The following is a 20,933-nucleotide window of genomic DNA, read 5'->3' as shown; positions in this document are numbered from 1 at the left end:
AACAAACTTAGTCTGCCTTCTTGCCCAGTACTTCCACAGATTCCATTTGTGGTGTCTTGCGTCATGCATTCTGTCACCCTCAATAGTTTATATCTGTCTCTCTCTCAAGTCGATGAAACTTTTTCAAAAAGGAACTGTTTTCCTTGCAGAGAAAGCAGATGAGTAGAAATACTTAGAAGGGAGCAAAGGAAGAAAAGCTGAAGAATAAAATAGAAAAGCAAAAGAAAGAAAGCATCTTTTTTAAATGGTGTGGAAATTACAGGAACGTTTTATATTAAGACATCTGGGAGAAAAAATTCTCTTTGAACTCTGAAAATGTATTAGAGGTTTCTTTGCATTTTTAGTATTTCCAACCGGTCATTCACCCCTACCTTCCCTTACACATCCTCCCTGCCCATGAGGAACAGTTGTCTGAAGACAAAGGAGAACTGTCCTGCTGCAGAATGTGCAAGGCTCCTCAAAAACACAGGAGCCCCCAGCTCTGAGGAGAGTCATTTACTGCATCATTTCTTTCTCCTGCTTCCTGGCTCTCAGGCTTCTGCATTCTCCTCTCCTACTTCTCTTGCCTCAGTTCTGACCCTGCTCCATCGTGGTTTCCTCCTGGGTACATGTTCTATGTCTGGACTGCCTTTCCACTTTGTTCTGGCTCCCTGGATCTTTTCTGACTCGCTGTTCCCCAAATTCTCTTCCGTCTGTGACTCAGCAGGACATGATAAGTCCTCCCATGTTTATTCTTGCAAATGAATCATCCTGGGGGAAAAGCAATTGGCTGATAGACTGAAAGCCCTGTCGGATGAACTAAAGGTTATTTAAAGCCCTACTGTTTATGGATTCATGTTTTTAAAAGGAAATGAACAGGTATCATAGATGATCCTCCTTAGAGCAAATCAACACTAGATTTAGAAAAGAGAAACTGAGAAAAAGCAAAGGAAGCTGATTAATAATTAGAGTGGAAATACAGTGGTGAGGAAAGGCAGCTGTACCTTGCTTACAAGTGGAATTAAAAAAAAAAAGACAAATGTTGACCAGCTGTCATAGAGAAGCAAGCAGAGACAAGAGGCTTAAACTTCCTCAAGTTTAAGCATAAACATCTCCCTCCTACAAGAGTTATTATTTCTCAAGGATGATGTTGAACCCCCATCTCAGAGGATTTGAAAAGTTTAGAAACCAGAGATCTCAGATGGTTCGAGTGCAGTTCTGATCTTTTGACTACTACAAGCTGAAAATGTCTCTTCTCATTAATTATTTTAAATGAGTTCCCTGCGGTGTCCATATGCTTTCCGAGTGCCTCGCTGAGTAGCAGGTTGTATCGCCTGCACCCCCGTTGTGTCCCTCTTTGCGGGTAGGATGTTTGTACAGAATTACTCTTTAAGTTCTTAGAAACTTGGAAGCCTATAACAATCTGAAAAAAATGGAGCATTCTTTTGCACATCTTGTTTCCAAATGTTCAGAGACCATTCACTTCTATGTTCTAAGACAAGCTTTCTCTTCCTCTCATCCTATTAGCCTAGCACTGCCGCTGGAAGGTTCTAAGATGATACACTTTAAGTAGCCGCCATTTACAGACTTTCACATGAAAAGAAAAAGCCCAGATTGTCAGAGATTCTGTTCAGAAGCAGCCTTAGGATGTCTTTTTCTCTGGTATCAGATTTGAAAATTTAGATTATTGGGGGGAAAAGGTTATTATTCATAGCAGAACACATTATTCATGGCTTTCTGACTTCAGAAAAGTGGCAAAATAAAAATATCCCTTTTATGTATTTCAGCCCATTAGCTGTCCTTTCTGTGAGCACTGACCAGCAAGTAAGCTATAAATCTTAACAGTCAAACCACACTTCATTTCACTGCCACCTACAAGGCGAACATGTGTTACCTTCATGTTTCTCCATTTTGTTTTCTTAATTGGTTGAGTTTCCTGGGGAGAAAGGATGGAAGTGGTACAGTGGTTGAGGACTTACTTTCAGAAAGTGATGGAAACTCTGGAATTTGGGGACACTGCTCCTCTGGGCCTTCCCTAAAGTATTTCTGAGGGTCTAGAAGAAAAGCTGGTTTATTCACTTCAGGTAGCTCTTTCAACGTTCCAATGCTTAATGACCTAAAACTGCCTTCACAACAGCAGGTTTTAAGGGAGGATGAAAAAAAGTACAATATCATTAATCCTCAGAAAGAGCTAGCACATTTCCAAGTTAACTTCTTTTTTTAAAATTTAACCTTCCCGTTACTCAGCTGGTACAGCTGCAGTGATCAGCAAACCCTGTAAACACAGCTGTTCAAGATAAAGCCGTGGTCCTTTTATTCAAAGGGACGAAAAGAAACTCAAGACTCCCCATTCATTTATTTTTCATTTTGTATTCTTTTGTGATCTTCCCTGGAAAATGAGTATTCTGCAATTTTGGGAAAGCTCCAGTTTCTCTTTTTTTCTGCAAGAAAATTGCAGGCTTTGTGAGGTGAAGCCTATTTTTCAGCATTTAATTTAACAATATAGCTAAAATTTTGAATATGCAGGTACAATTTCATTTTGCTATAATGTAAACCGGGGCTGTATTACTATATCTATGATGCACATGATGAGATAATGAGAATGAAGACTTGTAACTGTGCCTTTACAAGCACAGTCTTGGACAGAGTGGAAAGTTTTCTTTTTGTTTCATGGGATGAATGGATAATGGAATGCTTGTGTGCTCAGTCAAAAATTCAGGTCTGACTTTTTGAGACCCCATGGACCATAGCTCACCAGGCTCCTCTGTCCATGGGTACTGGGCTGGGTGTCATTTCCTTCTCCAGGGAATCTCCCCAACCAGGGCTCGAACCCAAACCTCCTGTGACTCCTGCATTGCAGGTGGATTCTTTACTTGCTAAGCCATTGGGGAAATCCCTAGCAAATGGAATAGAAGTCAACAAAAACTTAATTCAAGTCATGACTCTAGGGACTTCCCTGGCAGGCCAATGGTTAAGACTTCACGCTTTCACTGCAGGGGGCATGGGTTGGATCCCAGGTTGGGGATCTAAGACACCACATGCCACAAGGCTCAGCCAAAAAGTAACTAATTAAAAAGATGTGATTCTGTGTGTTCTTGATTGTTAGCTCTAAAGTAAAAACTGTGCTTTTGTTATTGTGTTGTCTCATAACCAGCATCTACTCAGAGACAAGCTGTGTGCTATGTCAGTGGTTCTCAAACTATACCAGATATCAGAGTCATCTGCAGGTCTTGTTCAAGCATAAACCACTTGCACCACTCCTGTTTCTGATTTAGTTGGGTGGGGATGCTTAGTTGCTCAGTTATGTCCGACTGTTTGCAATCCGAAGGACTGAGCCCGCCAGGCTCCTCTGTCCATAGGATTTTCCAGGCAAGAATATTGGAGTGCGTTGTCATTTCCTTCTCCAGCGGGTGGGCATAGGGCCCCAGAATTTACTTTTCTAACTTTCCAGTGATGCTAATTCTGGTAGACCAGGGAACATACTTTGGAAACCAGTGTATGTCAAACCAAAGGAGAAATATTCACAACCTGTAAAGTATCGTTGGTAAATGGCAGACCTTGGACATCTACTCAAATACATTTCATTCCAAAACTTGTGCTCCAAGGTATACTACTAATAATAATTAATAATATTAGTAATAAAATTGTATTGAGTTTTTTTATAATATGCAAGCACTAAGTGCTTCACATATAATTATTTCATGTAATCTTGGCAAAACCCCTATTGAGCAGATTAGTTTATAAATATGCATTGAATATTAACAAATAACAATGTACCTTTTGACAGCAAAAATTTCAACAGAAATGAGCATTTTTGCTCTATGAAAGTGCAGCACCCCCTTGGGCATAAGTTGACAAAAGATTTGTAGTGAGTGAAATATTCTTGTTATATGATGGAGCTTCCAGAATGATTCTCACTACTCTTCTAAATAATACACTTCAGTATGATAACAATTTTTTTGTTTTAATTAATTTTTTTTAATAATTCTTTATCGAGTCTGCCAAAACTAAAAAAAATACACCGTTCTGTGTGGTTTGGGGCTTTCTGAGAGCAAAAAAAAAAAAAAGTTGTAATTTTATTTTTATCTTTTAAACACTTAGGGTATAAAATTAACATTTCAGTGCCAACTCTGTTTTGGAAATTACTCTGGGCACTTTCCACATGTTTTCTGGCTTAGACTTTACACTTCTGCCACTTGTTGATTGTGAAGGCTTGGACAAGTCACTTAATATCTCTGAGCCTCCTTGTCTTCCCTTCTTCAGTGGAGATCACAAGACCTTTTTCAGGTTTATTAAGGAATACCAACATTCCTGGTTCAATCCGAGTCAAGAAGATCCCCTGGAAAAGGAAATGGCAACCTACTCCAGTATTCTTGCCTGGGAAATCCCATGGACAGAGAAGTCTGGCGAGCAATAGTCCATTGGGGGTTGCAAGAGTCAGACACAAGTTAGCGACTAAGCCACCACCACCAACATTCCTGGCACATAGCATAGTTATTTGTTTTCTTCATAACAATCTATAAAATAATACCATAATAAAAATATATCAACAGTGATAACTTACTGAATGATTTTTGTATAATTCCACCATTGTAAAGGTCATGTGTTTTTTTCTTATAAACATTTCTTTCCATATATTTCACACCCAAGTTTATGACTTCTGAAGGTCTGACACTGGAAGAAAATAATTTATGATGAAATAAAAATCAATCTCAAAGGATTAACAGACACTTTCTGGCTGTAAATATATACCTTTAACAACAACAACAAAATCTCTATCCTGTGGACTTAAGTAGTGACATTTGTTTGCACTGATCAAGTTACATCTTTGAATAAAAAATCTAGCCAGATGATGGTATAAAAGAGGAAGAGTCACAGAGAAGGAGAAGTCAGTTAAGCAAAGGTCTCATCCTCATAAATCTGGAAGGTCAGAGGAAAAAACTATGTAGAAGAAAATGTCACAGAAATGCATGCTATCCTTGCCCTATGTGTAAATTATATGGGCTGATTAGTGTTATTTATCAAAAAGTTCTTTTATCCATTGTTATGCCTGCATCTTCACTTGTGGTATCCAAAATGCAAAAAGAAAAAAATACCTCAGTATTTTTGAGGCTTGTCTTATGAATCCACATGAAAATTTTAGATTAGCTTAATCCACAGAAAAAGTTTTTATCAAGAAAACACAGGAAGTGAAACCATTACATGGTTGTATATAATTCCAGTCAGTAAATAGGAAATGATTTCAAATATATTTAACATTTACGTCATAGACCTCAGCCTTAACAGCTACAAGCCATGTTGCCAAAAATTATTATTTTCTTGGAAAGTGTCTGGTCAGAAAACATCCCTATTTTCACAAAATTGTTGAGAGTCACAGGAACTGCCGTCTTCCTTCTGCCTCCTTTCCTTGCATCCTTTAACCCTTTGTGATTACTACTCCCCCTTCTAACCTTTATTCCCAATTTTGTTACATACTGAGCAGCTATAGAACTTTGGAGCTTCCCTGCTGGCTCACATGGTAAAGAATCTGCCTGCAATACAGGAGACACGCATTCAATCCCTGGATTGGGAAGATTCCCTGGAGAAAGGAATGGCAACCCGCTCCAGTATTCTGATCCGGAGAATCCCATGGACAGAGAAGCCTGGCAGTCTACAGTCCCCAGGGTCACAGAGTTGGACATGACTGAGTGATTAACACTTTCATTTTCACTTGTTCATAGAACCTTGAAATGTTTCTTATACTCTTAGCCTCAATTTCCTGCTCTGCATGTGATTCTTACTCTGGTGTTAAAGGAGGTAAGAAGGAGGAATGCTGAGTGATGTGTCTAATAAATAATAGTATTCAATAAATGTTAATTTCCCTCCTTCCTTTTCCTCTGTCCTAGTTGACTGTATCTCTCAAACTTAAATGAGCTTAAAAGTAAAATTTCCATTGTAGAGTAGTTTTAGATTTACAAAAAATTTACAAAGATAGTAGAGAGTTCTGGAACCCCTTCACTCAATTTTCCCTATTGTTAACATCTTATATTACCATTTGTCACAATTTCAAAATCAATACTGGCACATTATTGGTAGTATTTTATTAGGATCTTCCCAGTTTTTCCAACTTTCCTTTTCCTGTCCCAGGATCCCACATTACATTTAGTTTTCTGACTACTTAGTTTCCTCTGGTATAAGACAATTTCTCAGATTTTTCTTGTTTTAGATGACCTTGACAGGTTTAAGGAATACCAGTCAGTTTTTTGGTAGAGTCTCCTTCAATTTGGGTTTGTCTGATGCTTCTTGTATGCTTAGATGGGGATTATGAGTTGTTGGAAGGAAGATAAGAGAGATGAAGTGTTATGTTCATTACAACTTATCAAAGTGAAAGTGAAAGTCGCTCAGTCATGTCAGACTCTTTTTGACCCCATGGACTACACAGTCCATGGAATTCTCCAGGCCAGAATACTGGAGTGAGTAGCCTTTCCCTTCTCCAGGGGATCTTCCCAACCCAGGTCTCCCACATTGCAGGTGAATTCTTTACCAGCTGAGCCACAAGGGAAGCCCACAACTTATCAATCAAACATGCTATTGACCTGATTTATGACTGTTTGATGTAAACTTTATCACCTGGCCAAGGTTGCTTGCCAGGTCTCAGCAAAATTACTTTTTCCCTAAATGGCTACACAATACTCTCTGAAGGCAGACAAAGAGGAAAGTTAAGCTCTACCTCCTTGACTGGGGGGGAGTATCTACATAAATTATTTGGAATTATAACTTTTTTAAAGGAAATCTTTCCCATCCAAAGACTGAGAATAGATACAAACTTTTCCCCAAACCACAAAGGGCAACCTATTGCTTTGTTTTCAAAGACATTTGACTTCTGGGAAAATGGTGACTATGAAAATGTACAGGGAACTGAAAAGAGGTGAATACTCCCAAGTCTCCAGTATTCCTAGTGGACAGATACAAAGGAGCTAAAGGATGTAATAAACAGCAAGCGTGCGTGCATGCTCAGTCATGTCTGACTCTTTGCAACCCTATGGGTTGTAGCCTGTCAGGGCTATAGGCTCCTCTGTCCATAGAATTCTCCAGGCAAGAATATTGGAGTGGATTTCCATTTCTTCCTTTAGGGGATCTTCGTGACCCAGGGTTTGAATTCACCTCATCTGCATTGGTAGGCAAATTCTTTACCACTGCGCCACCTGGGAAGCCAAATAAAGAGAATGTGTGCATGTGCTAAGTAGCTTCAGTCGTGTTCAACTCTTCACAACCTTATGGACTGTAACCTGCCAGGCTTCTCTGTCCATGGCATTCTCCATGCAAGAATACTGGAGTGGGTTGCCATTTCCTTCTCCAGGAGATCTTCCTGAACCAGGAATTGAACCCACATCTGTTGGATCTCCTGCATTGGCTGGGAGCAGGAGGATGGTTCTTTACCACTAGCCTGAGTGTTCTCTACTTGGGAAGCTAATAAAGAGCATAGACAGAGCTTAAAACTTCTGCAAAAATGTCAAATGGGGTGATGCAAGATGGGGGCCTACTATGGACTCTGGCTTCCTCGCCATCAATTCCATGAGAAGGAAAGACCATATTTCCCATCTCTCAGTGCTGGATGTACAAGGGAGGAAAGATGAGTGTCAAGTTCCCATGTGCCCTGTTGGGCATTAAAGGAAGTGAAGGCGCAAAGAGTAGTTGCTTACCCATAGCAGATGCTCAACTAAACATTTGATCACTTGGCCCAGAGACCAACAACATTTAAATACTGTCACATGTTGATTGTTGCACAGGCAGAATAGAGCGGCAGCAAAGCGTATTAACTCTGGAGCCTACTTTGGGGTCCCTGGCTCACCTCTTACAGGTTGTGTAAGTCACTTAACTTTTTTCTGTCTTGCTTTCCTCGTCATGAAATGGAGATTACAATTGTGAATACCACCAAGGATTATCAGTTCACTTCTGTTGTGTTAGTTGCTCAGTCATGTCCGACTCTTTGCAACCCCACGGACAGCAGCCCACCAGGCTTCCCTCCCCATCACCGACTCCCAGAGCTTGCTCAAACTCATGTCCATCAAGTCGGTGATGCCATCCAACCATCTCATCCTCTATCGTCCCCTTCTCCTCCTGCCTTCAATATTTCCCAGCATCAGGGTCTTTTCCAATGAGTCAGCTCTTCACATCAGGTGGCCAAAGTATTGGAGCTTCAGCTTCAACATCAGTTCTTCCAATGAATATTCACAGTTGATTTCCTTTAGGATTGACTGGTTGGATCTCCTTGCAGTCCAAGGGACTCTCAAGAGTCTTCTCCAACACCACAGTTTAAAAGTATCAATTCTTCAGTGCCCAGCTTTCTTTAGGCTCCAACTCTGACACCCATACATGACCAAGGATTATAACAAAAATTAAATGAGTTAAACCATAAAAACCTTAGAACAATGCTTGAAATATGGTAACAGCTCAATAAGTACTGACTACTATCACTTTAGGACAGACTAATAAAATATTTACCACTCAAATTAGGTGTTCCAATATTACCAAGAGCCAGTTCTGGGTCTTCTCCAATGGCTCAGCAGTAAAGAACCTGTTTTCCAATTCAGGAGATGCGAATTTGATCCCTGGATTGGGAACATTCCCTTGAGAAGGGCATGGCAACCCACTCTGGTATTCTTGCATGGAGAATCTCATGGACAGAGAAACTTGGTGGGCTACGGTCGATAATGTCACACAGAGTTGGACACGACTAAGAACATGTGAATGCAGTCAGTCTAATATTCTTTTTTTATCTTATATTTAAGTTATTTATATTTATAATTATTCCTATTTTTTCACATAAGCTGTACTGGCAGATAATTAGAAAATCAACAGCATATAAATAATACTAAATATCAGTTCCCTTCTAATAATAATATGGACTCTAGAACATAATAATCTCATATATTTAAGAATCAGTAAGTGTGCCTTCTCTTTCATAAAAACTTACTGAGTTTATGCCCCAACCAGTAACGCTGAAGAAGCTGAAGTTGAATGGTTCCATAAGACCTAGAAGACCTTTTACAACTAACACCCCAAAAAGACGTCCTTTTCATTATAGGGGACTGGAATGCAAAAGTAGGAAGTCAAGAAATACCTGGAGTAACAGGCAGATTTGGCCTTGGAGTACAGAATTTAGCAGGGCAAAGGCTAACAGAGTTTTGCCAAGAGAACGCACTGGTCATAGTAAACACCCTATTCCAACAACACAAGAGAAGACTCTACACATGGACATCACCAGATTGTCAACACTGAAATCAGATTGATTATATTCTTTGCAGCCAAAGATGGAGGAGCTCTATACAGTCAGCAAAAACAAGACGGAGAGCTGACTGTGGCTCAGATCATGAACTCCTTATTGCCAAATTCATACTTAAATTGAAGAAAGTAGGGAAAACCACTAGACCATTCAGGTACAACCTGAATCAAATCCCTTATGATTATATGATTATACAGTGGAAGTGAGAAATAGATTTAAGGGACTAGATCTGATAGAGTGCCTGAGAACTATGGACGGAGATTCGTGACATTGTACAGGAGACAGGGGTTGAGACCATCCCCAAGAAAAAGAAATGCAAAAAAGAAAAATGGCTGCCTGAGGAGGCCTTACAAGTAGCTGTGAAAAGAAGTGAAGCAAAAAGCAAAGAAGAAAAGAAGAGATATACCCATTTGAATGCAGAGTTCCAAGAATAGCAAGGAGAGATAAGAAAGCCTTCCTCAGCAATCAGTGCAAAGAAATAGAGGAAAACAACAAAATGGGAAAGACTAGAGATCTCTTCAAGAACATTAGAGATACCAAGGGAACATTTCATGCAAAGATGAGCTCAATAAAGGACAGAAATGGTATGGACCTAAGAGAAGCAGAAGTTATTAAGAAGAGGTGGCAAGAATACACAGAAGAACTGTACAAAAAAGATCTTCATGACCCAGATAATCATGATGGTGTGATCACTCACCTAGAGCCAGACATCCTGGAATGTGAACTGAAGTGGGCCTTAGGAAGCATCACTATGAACAAAGCTAGTAGAGGTGATGGAATTCCATTTGAGATATTTCAAATCCTGAAAGATGATGCTGTGAAAATGCTGCACTCAATATGCCAGCAAATTTGGACTCAATATGCCAGCAAATTTGGAAGACTCAGTAGTCACAGGACTGGAAACATCAGTTTCCATTCCAATCCCAAAGAAAGGCAATGCCAAAGAATGCTCAAACTACCACACAGTTGCACTCATCTCACATGCTAGTAAAGTAATGCTTAAAATGCTCCAAGCCAGGCTTCAGTGATACGTGAACCATGAACTTCCAGATGTTCAAGCTGGTTTTAGAAAAGGCAGAGGAACCAGAGATCAAATTGCCAACATCTGCTGGATCATCAAAAAAGCAAGAAAGTTCCAGAAAAACATCTATTTCTGCTTTATTGACTATGCCAAAGCCTTCGACTGTGTGGATCACAATAAACTGTGGAAAATTCTTCAAGAGATGGGAATACCAGACCACCTGACCTGCCTCTTGAGAAACCTGTATGCAGGTCAGGAAGCAACAGTTAGAACCGGAAATGGAACAACAGACTGATTCCAAATAGGAAAAGGAGTACATCAAGACTGTATATTGTCACCCTGCTTATTTAACTTATATGCAGAGTACATCATGAGACATGCTGGACTGGAAGAAGCACAAGCTAGAATCAAGATTGCTGGGAGAAATATCAATAATCTCAGATATGCAGATGACACCATCCTTATGGCAGAAAGTGAAGAAGAACTAAAAAGCCTCTTGATGAAAGTGAAAGAGGAGAGTGAAAAAGTTGGCTTGAAGCTCAACATTCAGAAAACTAAGATCATGGCAACCAGTCCCATCACTTCATGGCAAATAGATGGGAAAACAGTGGAAACAGTGGCTGACTTTATATTTCTTGGCTCCAAAATCACTGCAGATGGTGATTGCAGCCATGAAATTAAAAAACGCTTGCTCCTTGGAAGGAAAGTTATGACCAACCTAGATAGCATATTAAAAAGCAGAGACATTACTTTGCCCACAAAGGTCCGTCTACTCAAGGCTATGGTTTTTCCAGTGGTCATGTGTGAATGTGATAGTTGGACTATACAGATAGCTGAGCACAGAAGAACTGATGCTTTTGAACTGTGGTGTTGGAGAAGACTCTTGAGAGTCCCTTGGACTGCAAGGAGATCCAACCAGTCCATCCTAAAGCAGATGAGTCCTGAGTGTTCATTGGAAGTACTGATGTTGAAGCTGAAACTCCAATACTTTGGCCACCTGATGTGAAGAGCTGACTTATTTGAAAGGACCCTCATGCTGGGGAAGATTGAGGGCAGAAGAAGAAGGGGACAAGGACAGAGGATGAGAAGGTTGGATGGCATCACCGACTCAGTGGACATGAGTTTGGATGGACTCTGGGAGTTGGTGATAGACAGGGAGGCCTGGCATGCTGCGGTTCATGGGGTCACAGAGTTGAATACGACTGAGTGACTGAACTGAACTGAGAAATTAATGGAAATTTATGTTTCATATCTCAACTAATTATCTTACCCTGGCTTCTAATAAATAATCCTTTCACCATAAATATTTTTTAATGGTAGCCAAAGAAAAATGTGTCAAATCATAGAAGATGGACTGCTCCCGAGCACTCCAAAGACAGAGTGCTCTTTGTTGCCCTAGCATAAGAACAAAGATGGATTAGAGTGTGTTCAGATGGATAGGTCTGACTTAACCATTAGAGTCATTTTATAATGAAGAGTGGTTCAATAACAGAGAAGGCTACCTGTACAATGGTGAGTGTAGCCTATAGGATTTATTCAAGATACGGCTGGTATATCGTTCTCTTATGGCTGCATTGGGAATTAGTCTACCAGACATCAGATACTTCTTTCAAGTTAGTTACTGAATTATTAAAGGTTAATAAAGATATGAAAAATGTTTATTCTCACAAATAATTCAAAAGTCCAACTTAAAACACTGACAATCTATCAGAGCAACACTTTTTAGACAATGACAACATGCAGTGTTGGCTCAGACACAGTCATTTCCCTTTCCTGCTGGTGGTAGAGCCCACACGTCGTTGGGACAGCAATTTAGCAAGACTCAGAGACCTTTAAAAGTTTTACTCAACATCTCCATTTCAAATAATTTATTTTAATGATGAATGCAGTCAGGTATTCTAGCACGTATGCATGAAGGTATTTAAAGAAATGTTCCTAGGCAAAACACTCTCTGACATAAATCACAGCAGGATCCTCTATACCCACCCCCCAGAATATTGGAAATGAAAGCAAAAATAAACAAATGGGACCTAATGAAACTTAAAAGCTTTTGCACAACAAAGGAAACTATAAGCAAGGTGAAAAGACAGCCCTCAGATTGGGAGAAAATAATAGCAAACGAAGCAACAGACAAAGGATTAATCTCAAAAATATACAAGCAACTCCTCCAGCTCAACTCCAGAAAAATAAATGACCCAATCAAAAAATGGGCCAAAGAACTCAACAGACATTTCTCCAAGGAAGACATACAGATGGCAAAAAAACACATGAAAAGATGCTCAACATCACTCATTATCAGAGAAATGCAAATCAAAACCACAATGAGGTATCATTACATGCCAGTCAGGATGGCTGCTATCCAAAAGTCTACAAGCAATAAATGCTGGAGAGGATGTGGAGAAAAGGGAACCCTCTTACACTGTTGGTGGGAATGCAAACTAGTACAGCCGCTATGGAGAACAGTGTGGAAATAGAACTGCCATATGACCCAGCAATCCCACTCCTGGGCATACACACCAAGGAAACCAGATCTGAAAGAGACACGTGCACCCCAATGTTCATCGCAGCACTGTTTATAATAGCCAGAACATGGAAGCAACCCAGATGCCCATCAGCAGACAAATGGATAAGGGAGCTGTGGTACATATACACCATGGACTATTACTCAGCCATTAAAAAGAATTCATTTGAATCAGTTCTAATGAGATGGATGAAACTGGAGCCCATTATACAGAGTGAAGTAATCCAGAAAAATAAAAACCAATTCAGTATACTAACGCATATATATGGAATTTAGAAAGATGGTAATGACAACCCTATGTGCAAAACAGAAAAAGAGACACAGATGTAGAGAACAGACTTCTGGACTCTGTGGGAGAAGGTGAGGGTGGGATGTTTTGAGAGAACAGCATCGAAACATGTATATTTTCAAGGGTGAAACAGATCACCAGCCCAGGTTGGATGCATGAGACAAGTGCCTGGGCCTGGTGCACTGGGAAGACCCAGAGGAATCGGGTGGAGAGGGAGGTGGGAGGGGGGATCGGAATGGGGAATACATGTAAATTGATGGCTGATTCATGTCAATGTATGGCAAAAACCACTACAATATTGTAAAATAATTAGCCTCCAACTAATAAAAGTAAATGGGAAAAAAAATAAATAAAAAATATAAAAGAGAAGGTAATCATTAAAAAAAAAAAAGAAATGTTCACAGTTAAAACTTGTAAACAGTTTAGAAAGGTACATGATAATTCCTAAGGAGGTGGCACGAATATTGGTATCTGGGGACACTCATATTAAATAACATGGAAATGTACTACCTCTATGTTTTTTAGTTTGTAAAACAGGTTACAAACTATGTATTTTACATCCTCACCTTTATAAAATGCATATTTGTTTAGTTGCATTAGCATGCTCAGAACAAGACCTGAAGAGTGAAATGCCTAAGTGTTAGTGGTGGTTTTGCTGTTAATGATTTCTTTTCATCTTTTTCGTCTTGCTTATTTGTACTTCCAATTTTTCCCCTAATGGACATGTATTATTTTCATAATAAAGACATATTCTAAGGTTATATTGCCTATTCATTTTATCTGTAATTTATCTAGATTAGAATACTTCTGTGTGAGTCCAGAAACCAAATATTGCCATAGATTAAGAAAAATGCGTGTACACTGTGGTTTTGTTTCTCCATTTTATCTTTTTAGTCATTTTCTTTTTTTCCCATTTTCTGATAGTAATATGACTTTTGTAGAAACTATAGAAGGGAAAAATCTATTTCTCTGGGTCAATTGTTAACTAAGCATTAGAACTTCCTATTCTCTGTTAAACTCCATATTCATCTTCATCTCCTCACGTTTAAATTGAAGACGACATTTTACCACCTACCTTACCTTCTCACACATAATATCATAAAATATCTTAAATCTATGGAAACCTCATGTTTATGTATAAGACAGAACATAATAAATGCAAAGATTCTATCCTGGAAAGAGTCTTAGGAGTTAAGGTGAGAACATGGCTTTACATGATTTAATTTTTTCCTTCATTATTCCTGCTTCTTCTATTTCCTATTTGCTTTTTCTTTTTGTATCTCTATCTTTCTTATTTTCCTCCCTCTTCATTTAAAAATCTCCCCACCTGCATACATACACCAAATGTGCTTTTCCCCTTTTAGTCTCTCTAAATTCTTTCACGTATTTACTTTTCTTTCATACTTTTGCATATAGATGAGAACTGGCATGATTTCTCCTTGAATTTCCTGATCTGATTAGGAATAGGGCACATTCTTCAGAATAATATTTTCTTAGGTAAAAGGTAATCTATAATCTCTTCAATACTAGATGAAGACCACGGAAGATACTTTACTTCTGAGAGTTGTATTGTACTTGTAGGTTTTCTCCATAGGATTCATGAACATGTTTCTGGGAGAAGTCAGAGCTGCCAAGAATTGACTGCCAAGTCAATTCTAAGGGTATGTTTTTAATTTTTTTCTTCCAATTAGTTCAAAAATTTCAAAATGACAGTATTTTGTACTATCTCATTACTACAAATTTTTTTAAATTATGCCAACTACCCATTTGAATTAAAGGCAGAAATTTTAAAGATCACAGATATTTTTGGATATATTGTCACTTGAAAAGATGCAGTAAACAGGGATAACTTCCATTTTTACTGCCAGAAACTTATCCCAAGGCCCACAGTAATATATAAAAAAGGTAAGAAGATCACTCAGCTGTAGTCTTATCTAATCTAGGAGATGCAAAGTTCTAACTTTAAGAAAAATCTGTGAATTTAAGAATCTACACATCAGCACTGATTTTCAGAAGACAAATGTCATAGGACAATAGGAAAGGGCATAAGATGAGACAGAAGTCTGGAAAGAAGTAAAGAGCTCAAAAGGCCAATTTTGAACTCTAAGGAAAGGCTGATTTAAATTAAATAACTGAGATTGTCATAAGGAATAGGAAATTAGTATTTGGCTGAAATAAATAAGAATCTGTGGACACTTGGATTCACTCTTCTGGAAGTGTCACAGAAAGAGAAATAATGATCAATCGATGTTACCCTGGGGTAACTTTATTTCCTGATTAAGTTGGGTGGCTGGGGGGGGCACATTTTACCATACACCAAATTTTCCATTCTCAGCATTCTATTCTTGTACAGGATCAGTCATGCTATATTTCTAAATTGAAAGATTCTTCTGCCTGAAAACAAAATGCCACTTGACATTTTAGCAAGCCATAATTCAAGGCAATGGAAGAACAAATACCAAAGGGTAATTTAGAGTAACAGGATGTTTAAAAGGGGATTTTTTTTTCTCCTACCTCCTTATCAACAGAGGTCCACAAAGTCTGAAAGCAAAATAATTAATGAATTAAGAGGTAGACAGTATTCCTACATTTCAAAGTGAGGTGCTAGATCGGTTCCTTGTGCTGGTCCCCTTTGTCAAGAAGGTGGCTTCAAAACTGATCTTGTGATGCTCTGATCAACCACCACTCTAGGACAAAAATAAAGACTAAGGATGCAGAAATTCTAAGAGAGATTTGCACTGGAGAGAGTCAGTCACAGGTAAGGACTGAGTCCCATCCTCATGGAAGAGGAGGGACTTTTCCCCTCCGTTTTAGCTTCCATTCACATAAGCCACACAAAAAGCTAAACACATGCTGCCCAGGATAATCCTTAGAGGGACACAATGGACCAGTGAATTAATATCTGAAAAAGGCTACTGTGACTGAAACTGCCCCAGAGAGCAGGAGGAGAAGGGAGACTGTTGAGCAGCTGGGGCGGCAAGGAAGTGTGCGTTTCCTTTTGGCCAAGCAGAAGCTAACCCAAGGGAAGTTATGCAAGAGGTAAGGTTGCCAGTGTGAGGAGACTGGAACAGAAAACCCCCAACTGGTGGGGTTGAGCCCCAAGAGTTTGATCAAAGAATGCATTAATTTAGAAAAGTGCAAGGCAGAGGTCTCCGGGTAGCATCATCAGAAAATGCTCAACTTGACCCTCTAAATGTAAACTATGGACTTTAGTTAATAATAAAGTGTCAGTATTGGTTCATGGATTGTAACAAATGTACCACACTAACATTTGACACTGTATGGGCTGAGGGCAGAGTATGTATGAACTCTCTACTTTCTATGCAATTTTTCCATCGAGCTTAAAAAAGTAATATAGGCACATGGTAATAGTAATGCCAACTGTATCAAAGAAAATACAATGAATAAAATTGTTTTCTAAAAAAATTGTTTAATACAAAAGATGAAATTATGAGACCATGAGTTAGCAAGAATATAGAAAACAAACAACAACAAAAAAGCAATTTAAACCTCCTGGCATTAGAGAGAAAAATGTAAGAATGGGATCCATCTGAGTGGCAGAAGAGATGAAATGGCTGAACAACAGGAAGGAAAGGCTAGAAGTCATAGAATGAGAGTGATGTTCAATATTCAAAGTTAAGCTCTTTGAACTTCTGCCACATAAACCTCTGTGCATGCAGGCATGCTCATTCATGTCCAACTTTTTGTGAATCTATAGACTGTAGCCTGCCAGGCTTCTGTGTCCATGGGATTCTCTAGGCAAGCATACTGGACTGGGTTGCCATTTCCCACTCCAGGGATCTTCCCGACCTAGAGATCAAACCTTCATCTCCTGCAACTCTTGTGTTGAAAGACGGATTCTTTACCATTGAAACACCTGGAAAGCCCACAAACCACTGTGTGTCTTACCAAAACAAGAAGTAAAATCTGACATACATTCTAAGAGAGGTAGCTAGCTAGATAGACACGTACATACACACATACACACATATACTGCTTTTGAAGAAAAGGGTTAATTTCCAAAATTAGGTTGATGATGGAGTGTAGACACAGAAGACTAGAAGAGAGGATAGAAATCAATCATTACAAAGAGACAAGAAATAAGAATCAGATACCATCCTGAGAATATAATCTCTTCCCTTGCCACACACACACACATCTACCAATGACCAGAATGTGAGCAGAATCTTGAGGTGGTCATTAGACATTCCACAGAGCATAGGAGGAATTGGGGGCCAATTATACCCTTTACAGGTAAGGTGTACTAACCTGTATGTTTTCTTATCAAGTAGTGAATGTTTTGATGGGTCTAAACATGATTCTTCCTTAGAAAATAAGGGAATTTCCTTTATGGTTTTCTCTTGAATCTTATTTCCCATTAAATTAGTGTCTCTTTTAGGGACAGAAAAACAGTTTTCAAGTTGCCAATGCTTTTCCTAAAAAAAAGAGAGAAAGAGAGATTTATTTTTATAAAATGTACTTTCCTTGAACATTTGGGCTTCCCACTTGGAGCTAGTGGTAAAAAACCTGCCTACTAACGCAGGAGACATAAGAGATGCAGGTTCGATCCCTGGGTCAGAAAGATCCCCTGGAAGAAGGCATAGCAACCACTTGTCTTCTTGCCTGGAGAATCCCATGGACAGAGGTGTCTGGTGGACTACAGTCTATGGGGTAGCAAAGACTCAAACACGAGCAAAGTGACTAAATGAGCTAGATTCTTAATTGAAGTCCTCAGGACATCAAAAATGAAGGCGATATGCCTCCTTTTCTCAAGGAGCTTACAGTGTTAAAAGGGAGATGGACATACACATGTAAGTTTAATAAAATTAGAAAGGGATACATCATAAGAAAAAAACAAATTTTCTGAAGTTATAGCTTGTCTTCTACCAGTTCACACTGCATCCAGAGGAATGCCTCAGGAAACACAGCCTGGATGATGGGGGAACATTAAGGATGCCCAGCATATCTCACCTGCAACTGATCAACCTTTGTCAGAAGGATTTACAGAGTAGAATGCCTCCAGGGCCCAGGAATGTAGTGTCAATGAATGATCAGGTCTCATATAGGATGATAAACAGTAAATGAAATTCAGCCCCAGTGTTCATAAGCAAAAGGGAAAAAAAGATGGGACTACACTGACTTAGAGTAAGCCCATTTTCCATAAAGGGAGACATAGCTACTCTCAGGGAATGACATATGTTCTTTTCCGAGAGAAGTAAGAAATACGGATCCTATATGAAAACTCATGTTCAATCATGGGCAACTTAAATTTTAAACACTGGGTGGATAAACTCAATCAAAGTCACGGAGTATTAGAAGCATCAGCTGAGGAGGGGGGCACCAGAACACAAGGTCTGCAGACCACAACAGTGGTCACTGCTGTGATAGACACTGAAGAAGCACAAGAACCATCTCACTTCTTTTTATACCACAATCATCTGAGTTTCCTGGGATAAATGTATCTCCACAGATAAAACATCCCCACCCCATCTCTCCAACTCTAGAAATAGACATAGCACACTACTTACATTTAAAGATCTAACTTGAAAACCAACCTCAGATCAATAGCTATGTTGTAAAACCGATTCACAGTTTTTAAGAAAAAAACCTTTTTTTATGAAATATATTGAACCACAATTACATGAAATTTTAAATACTTTAATCAAATTGAATGAGATCAGAAGATGAAGCCTTCATGAAGGAAGTTAAAATACATGATTGCTTTTCCTTTTGTTTTTATAACTGCTAGACCAAAATTAATTCAACTGAAAGACAACGGCAACATTCAAATATAGGTCAAAGGTCCCTATGCTGTACAAATCAAGTTGGACCAGGAGAAAATTGTTCTGACCCTAGCCATGTTTGCAAATGGAGTCTCTTCTTATCGAAGTATTTCCTTCTGCCTACCATCTTTCTGTGAAAGCAGGCCGCTGCTCAAACTATGAGAAGGTTCACTGTTGCTTTTTTCCAGTTATCTACTAATTTCCTTTTTCTTCCTCCCCTCCGTTCTATGTCCCTCCCCTCCCACTGCCTCCTATGGCCCTTGAAACTAGCAGCACCAAATCCAAGAGCTTGATAACAGTGAGCTCTTAAAAAAAAGAAAAAGAAAAAAATTAAAGCTCAGGCAGAAGGGCCTAGAAAACCCAGCTGTCCTCTGCTTTGCCAGCCTTTACTTTCTAAAACTACCCGGCTGTAGTGGCTCTTTTCCTATCTTGAACAGAAGGGATAAAACCAAACTATTTTCATGGAGGCTTTTTGAGGCTGAAGTCCTTCGAAATACAAAAGACTTTATAAAACAACTATGGAAAATGACCAAAGGTGTACAAATGAACAGTTTTGCTAGCATATATTTCTTAATTCGAATAAAATTTCCACACAGATTGTGCTTTCTGGACACAGTTTTTGTGGCACCCGTACCTAGAACAGTCCTATTTCTTGCTTCAGCATCGTCTAAGGTCCATGGGGTCCAAAGCGTCGGACAAAACTGAGCAACTAACACAAACACACACACACAAAAGGGAATTATACTCCACACACCACCTGCCAGGTGACTTTTGCTTTCGTTGTACCTCCTTTCACCAGAGCCCACGCGGCAGGGCCCTAGAGCAGTGTCAGGATTGCAGTAACTTCTAGAGCTGCCAGACAGCTTTTTGGCTCCTTTCACGTTCAGAATGCCAGCCGTGCCCCACGCTGTCTCTCTCACCACCACTGCCCACACACCCATTTGAGTTCCCACTCAGACACTCTTTTTGCTAAGAAAAGTCTAGCACTTGCCTTATTTACAGATCAGAAGAGGCTGTACAGATCTTGGGCGGCACGTGGCAACTCCCACACTACCCAGCCAACCCACCCACCAATTTACCAGCATTTTCTGATGCACCGCCACCCTCCACGTGCTCAAAGGCTGAACGGAACTGGGGCAGCACAGGTTGACATCCTCAAGCTGACCCGCAAAAGGAACAATGACAGACATTGTCTTCCAGCAAGAAGGGAACCACCATACTCAAGGCATGAAGTGGCATCCAAGGCTGCTGGCTAGGAAAGTCAAACAGCCAGACAGAAGCTGAGGTTCCTGGGTGAGCTCATACCACTATGTCTGAAACTGTTCAGACTGGTTCAAATAGAACAAACTGCTATATTGCCCCCCAAACAAAAGGGAATCGGAACTGAGTTCCCGTGAAAACAAATGGAAAAAAGAAACGTGAGACAATAAATATTTTCTTTTTTCCATGACCTCTGGTTCCATTTTTTGTAAGCTCATATAAATCAGAGCTTAGTTTCATGGGAGGAAGTTAAAAACATGAGCTGTGAAATGACTCACTTTGAATTCAAAGCCAAACCCTACCACTTACTAGTGTCTGTGAGCTCAGCAATTGATTCAAACTCTCTGTGCCTCTGTTTCCTCATATGTAAAATGGGAATAATGAGCATTCCTCTCTAATGAGACAGGCAATTATAAAGATTACATGAAATAATTCATGTAGGGCTTCCACGTGGCACTAGTGGTAAAGCATCCTCCTGCCAATGCAGGAGACACAAGAGATGAGGGTTCAATCCCCAGGTCAGGAAGATCCCCTGGGGCAGGGCATGGCAACCCACTCCAATACTTTTGCCTGGAGAATCCCATGGACAGAGGAGACTGGGGGCTGTAGTCCATGGAGTCACAAAGAGTCAGACACGACTGAAGCAACATAACATGCATATAGAGACCTTAGAACAGGAAAAACTCAGAAAACATTAATGAATGTGATTTTGGCAGGAATAAATCAGACAGTGAACACAATAGATCTGTTTTTTTTTAATTTTCTCTATTTTATTATTGCCTGATCATTATCTGTCACAGTCATCTATTTTATAG

General features: G+C 39.5%; 1 protein-coding gene across 3 annotated transcripts in view; it reads right to left on the bottom strand.

Annotated features, from left to right (window-relative positions):
- The window catches only part of WDR49 (WD repeat domain 49), a 160,191-nt gene that overhangs the window by 21,677 nt on the left and 117,581 nt on the right, over nt 1-20,933 (bottom strand). For 2 of the 3 annotated variants that reach the window (XM_020878618.2, XM_070466465.1), the window contains 3 exons: nt 17,345-17,511; nt 4,544-4,653; nt 1,959-2,105 (listed from right to left, as the gene is read on the bottom strand). In XM_020878618.2, the coding sequence (XP_020734277.2) occupies nt 1,959-2,105; nt 4,544-4,653; nt 17,345-17,511 (424 nt within the window). The remainder of the gene's footprint in view (nt 1-1,958; nt 2,106-4,543; nt 4,654-17,344; nt 17,512-20,933) is intronic. The other variant, XM_070466464.1, reaches the window with a different exon arrangement.

This window comes from Odocoileus virginianus, chromosome 4 (assembly GCF_023699985.2).
Source record: "Odocoileus virginianus isolate 20LAN1187 ecotype Illinois chromosome 4, Ovbor_1.2, whole genome shotgun sequence".
NCBI classification, from domain to species: Eukaryota; Metazoa; Chordata; class Mammalia; order Artiodactyla; family Cervidae; genus Odocoileus; species Odocoileus virginianus.
Note: the sequence above shows the minus strand (reverse complement) of the source record. Positions and strands in the feature narration are given on the sequence as shown.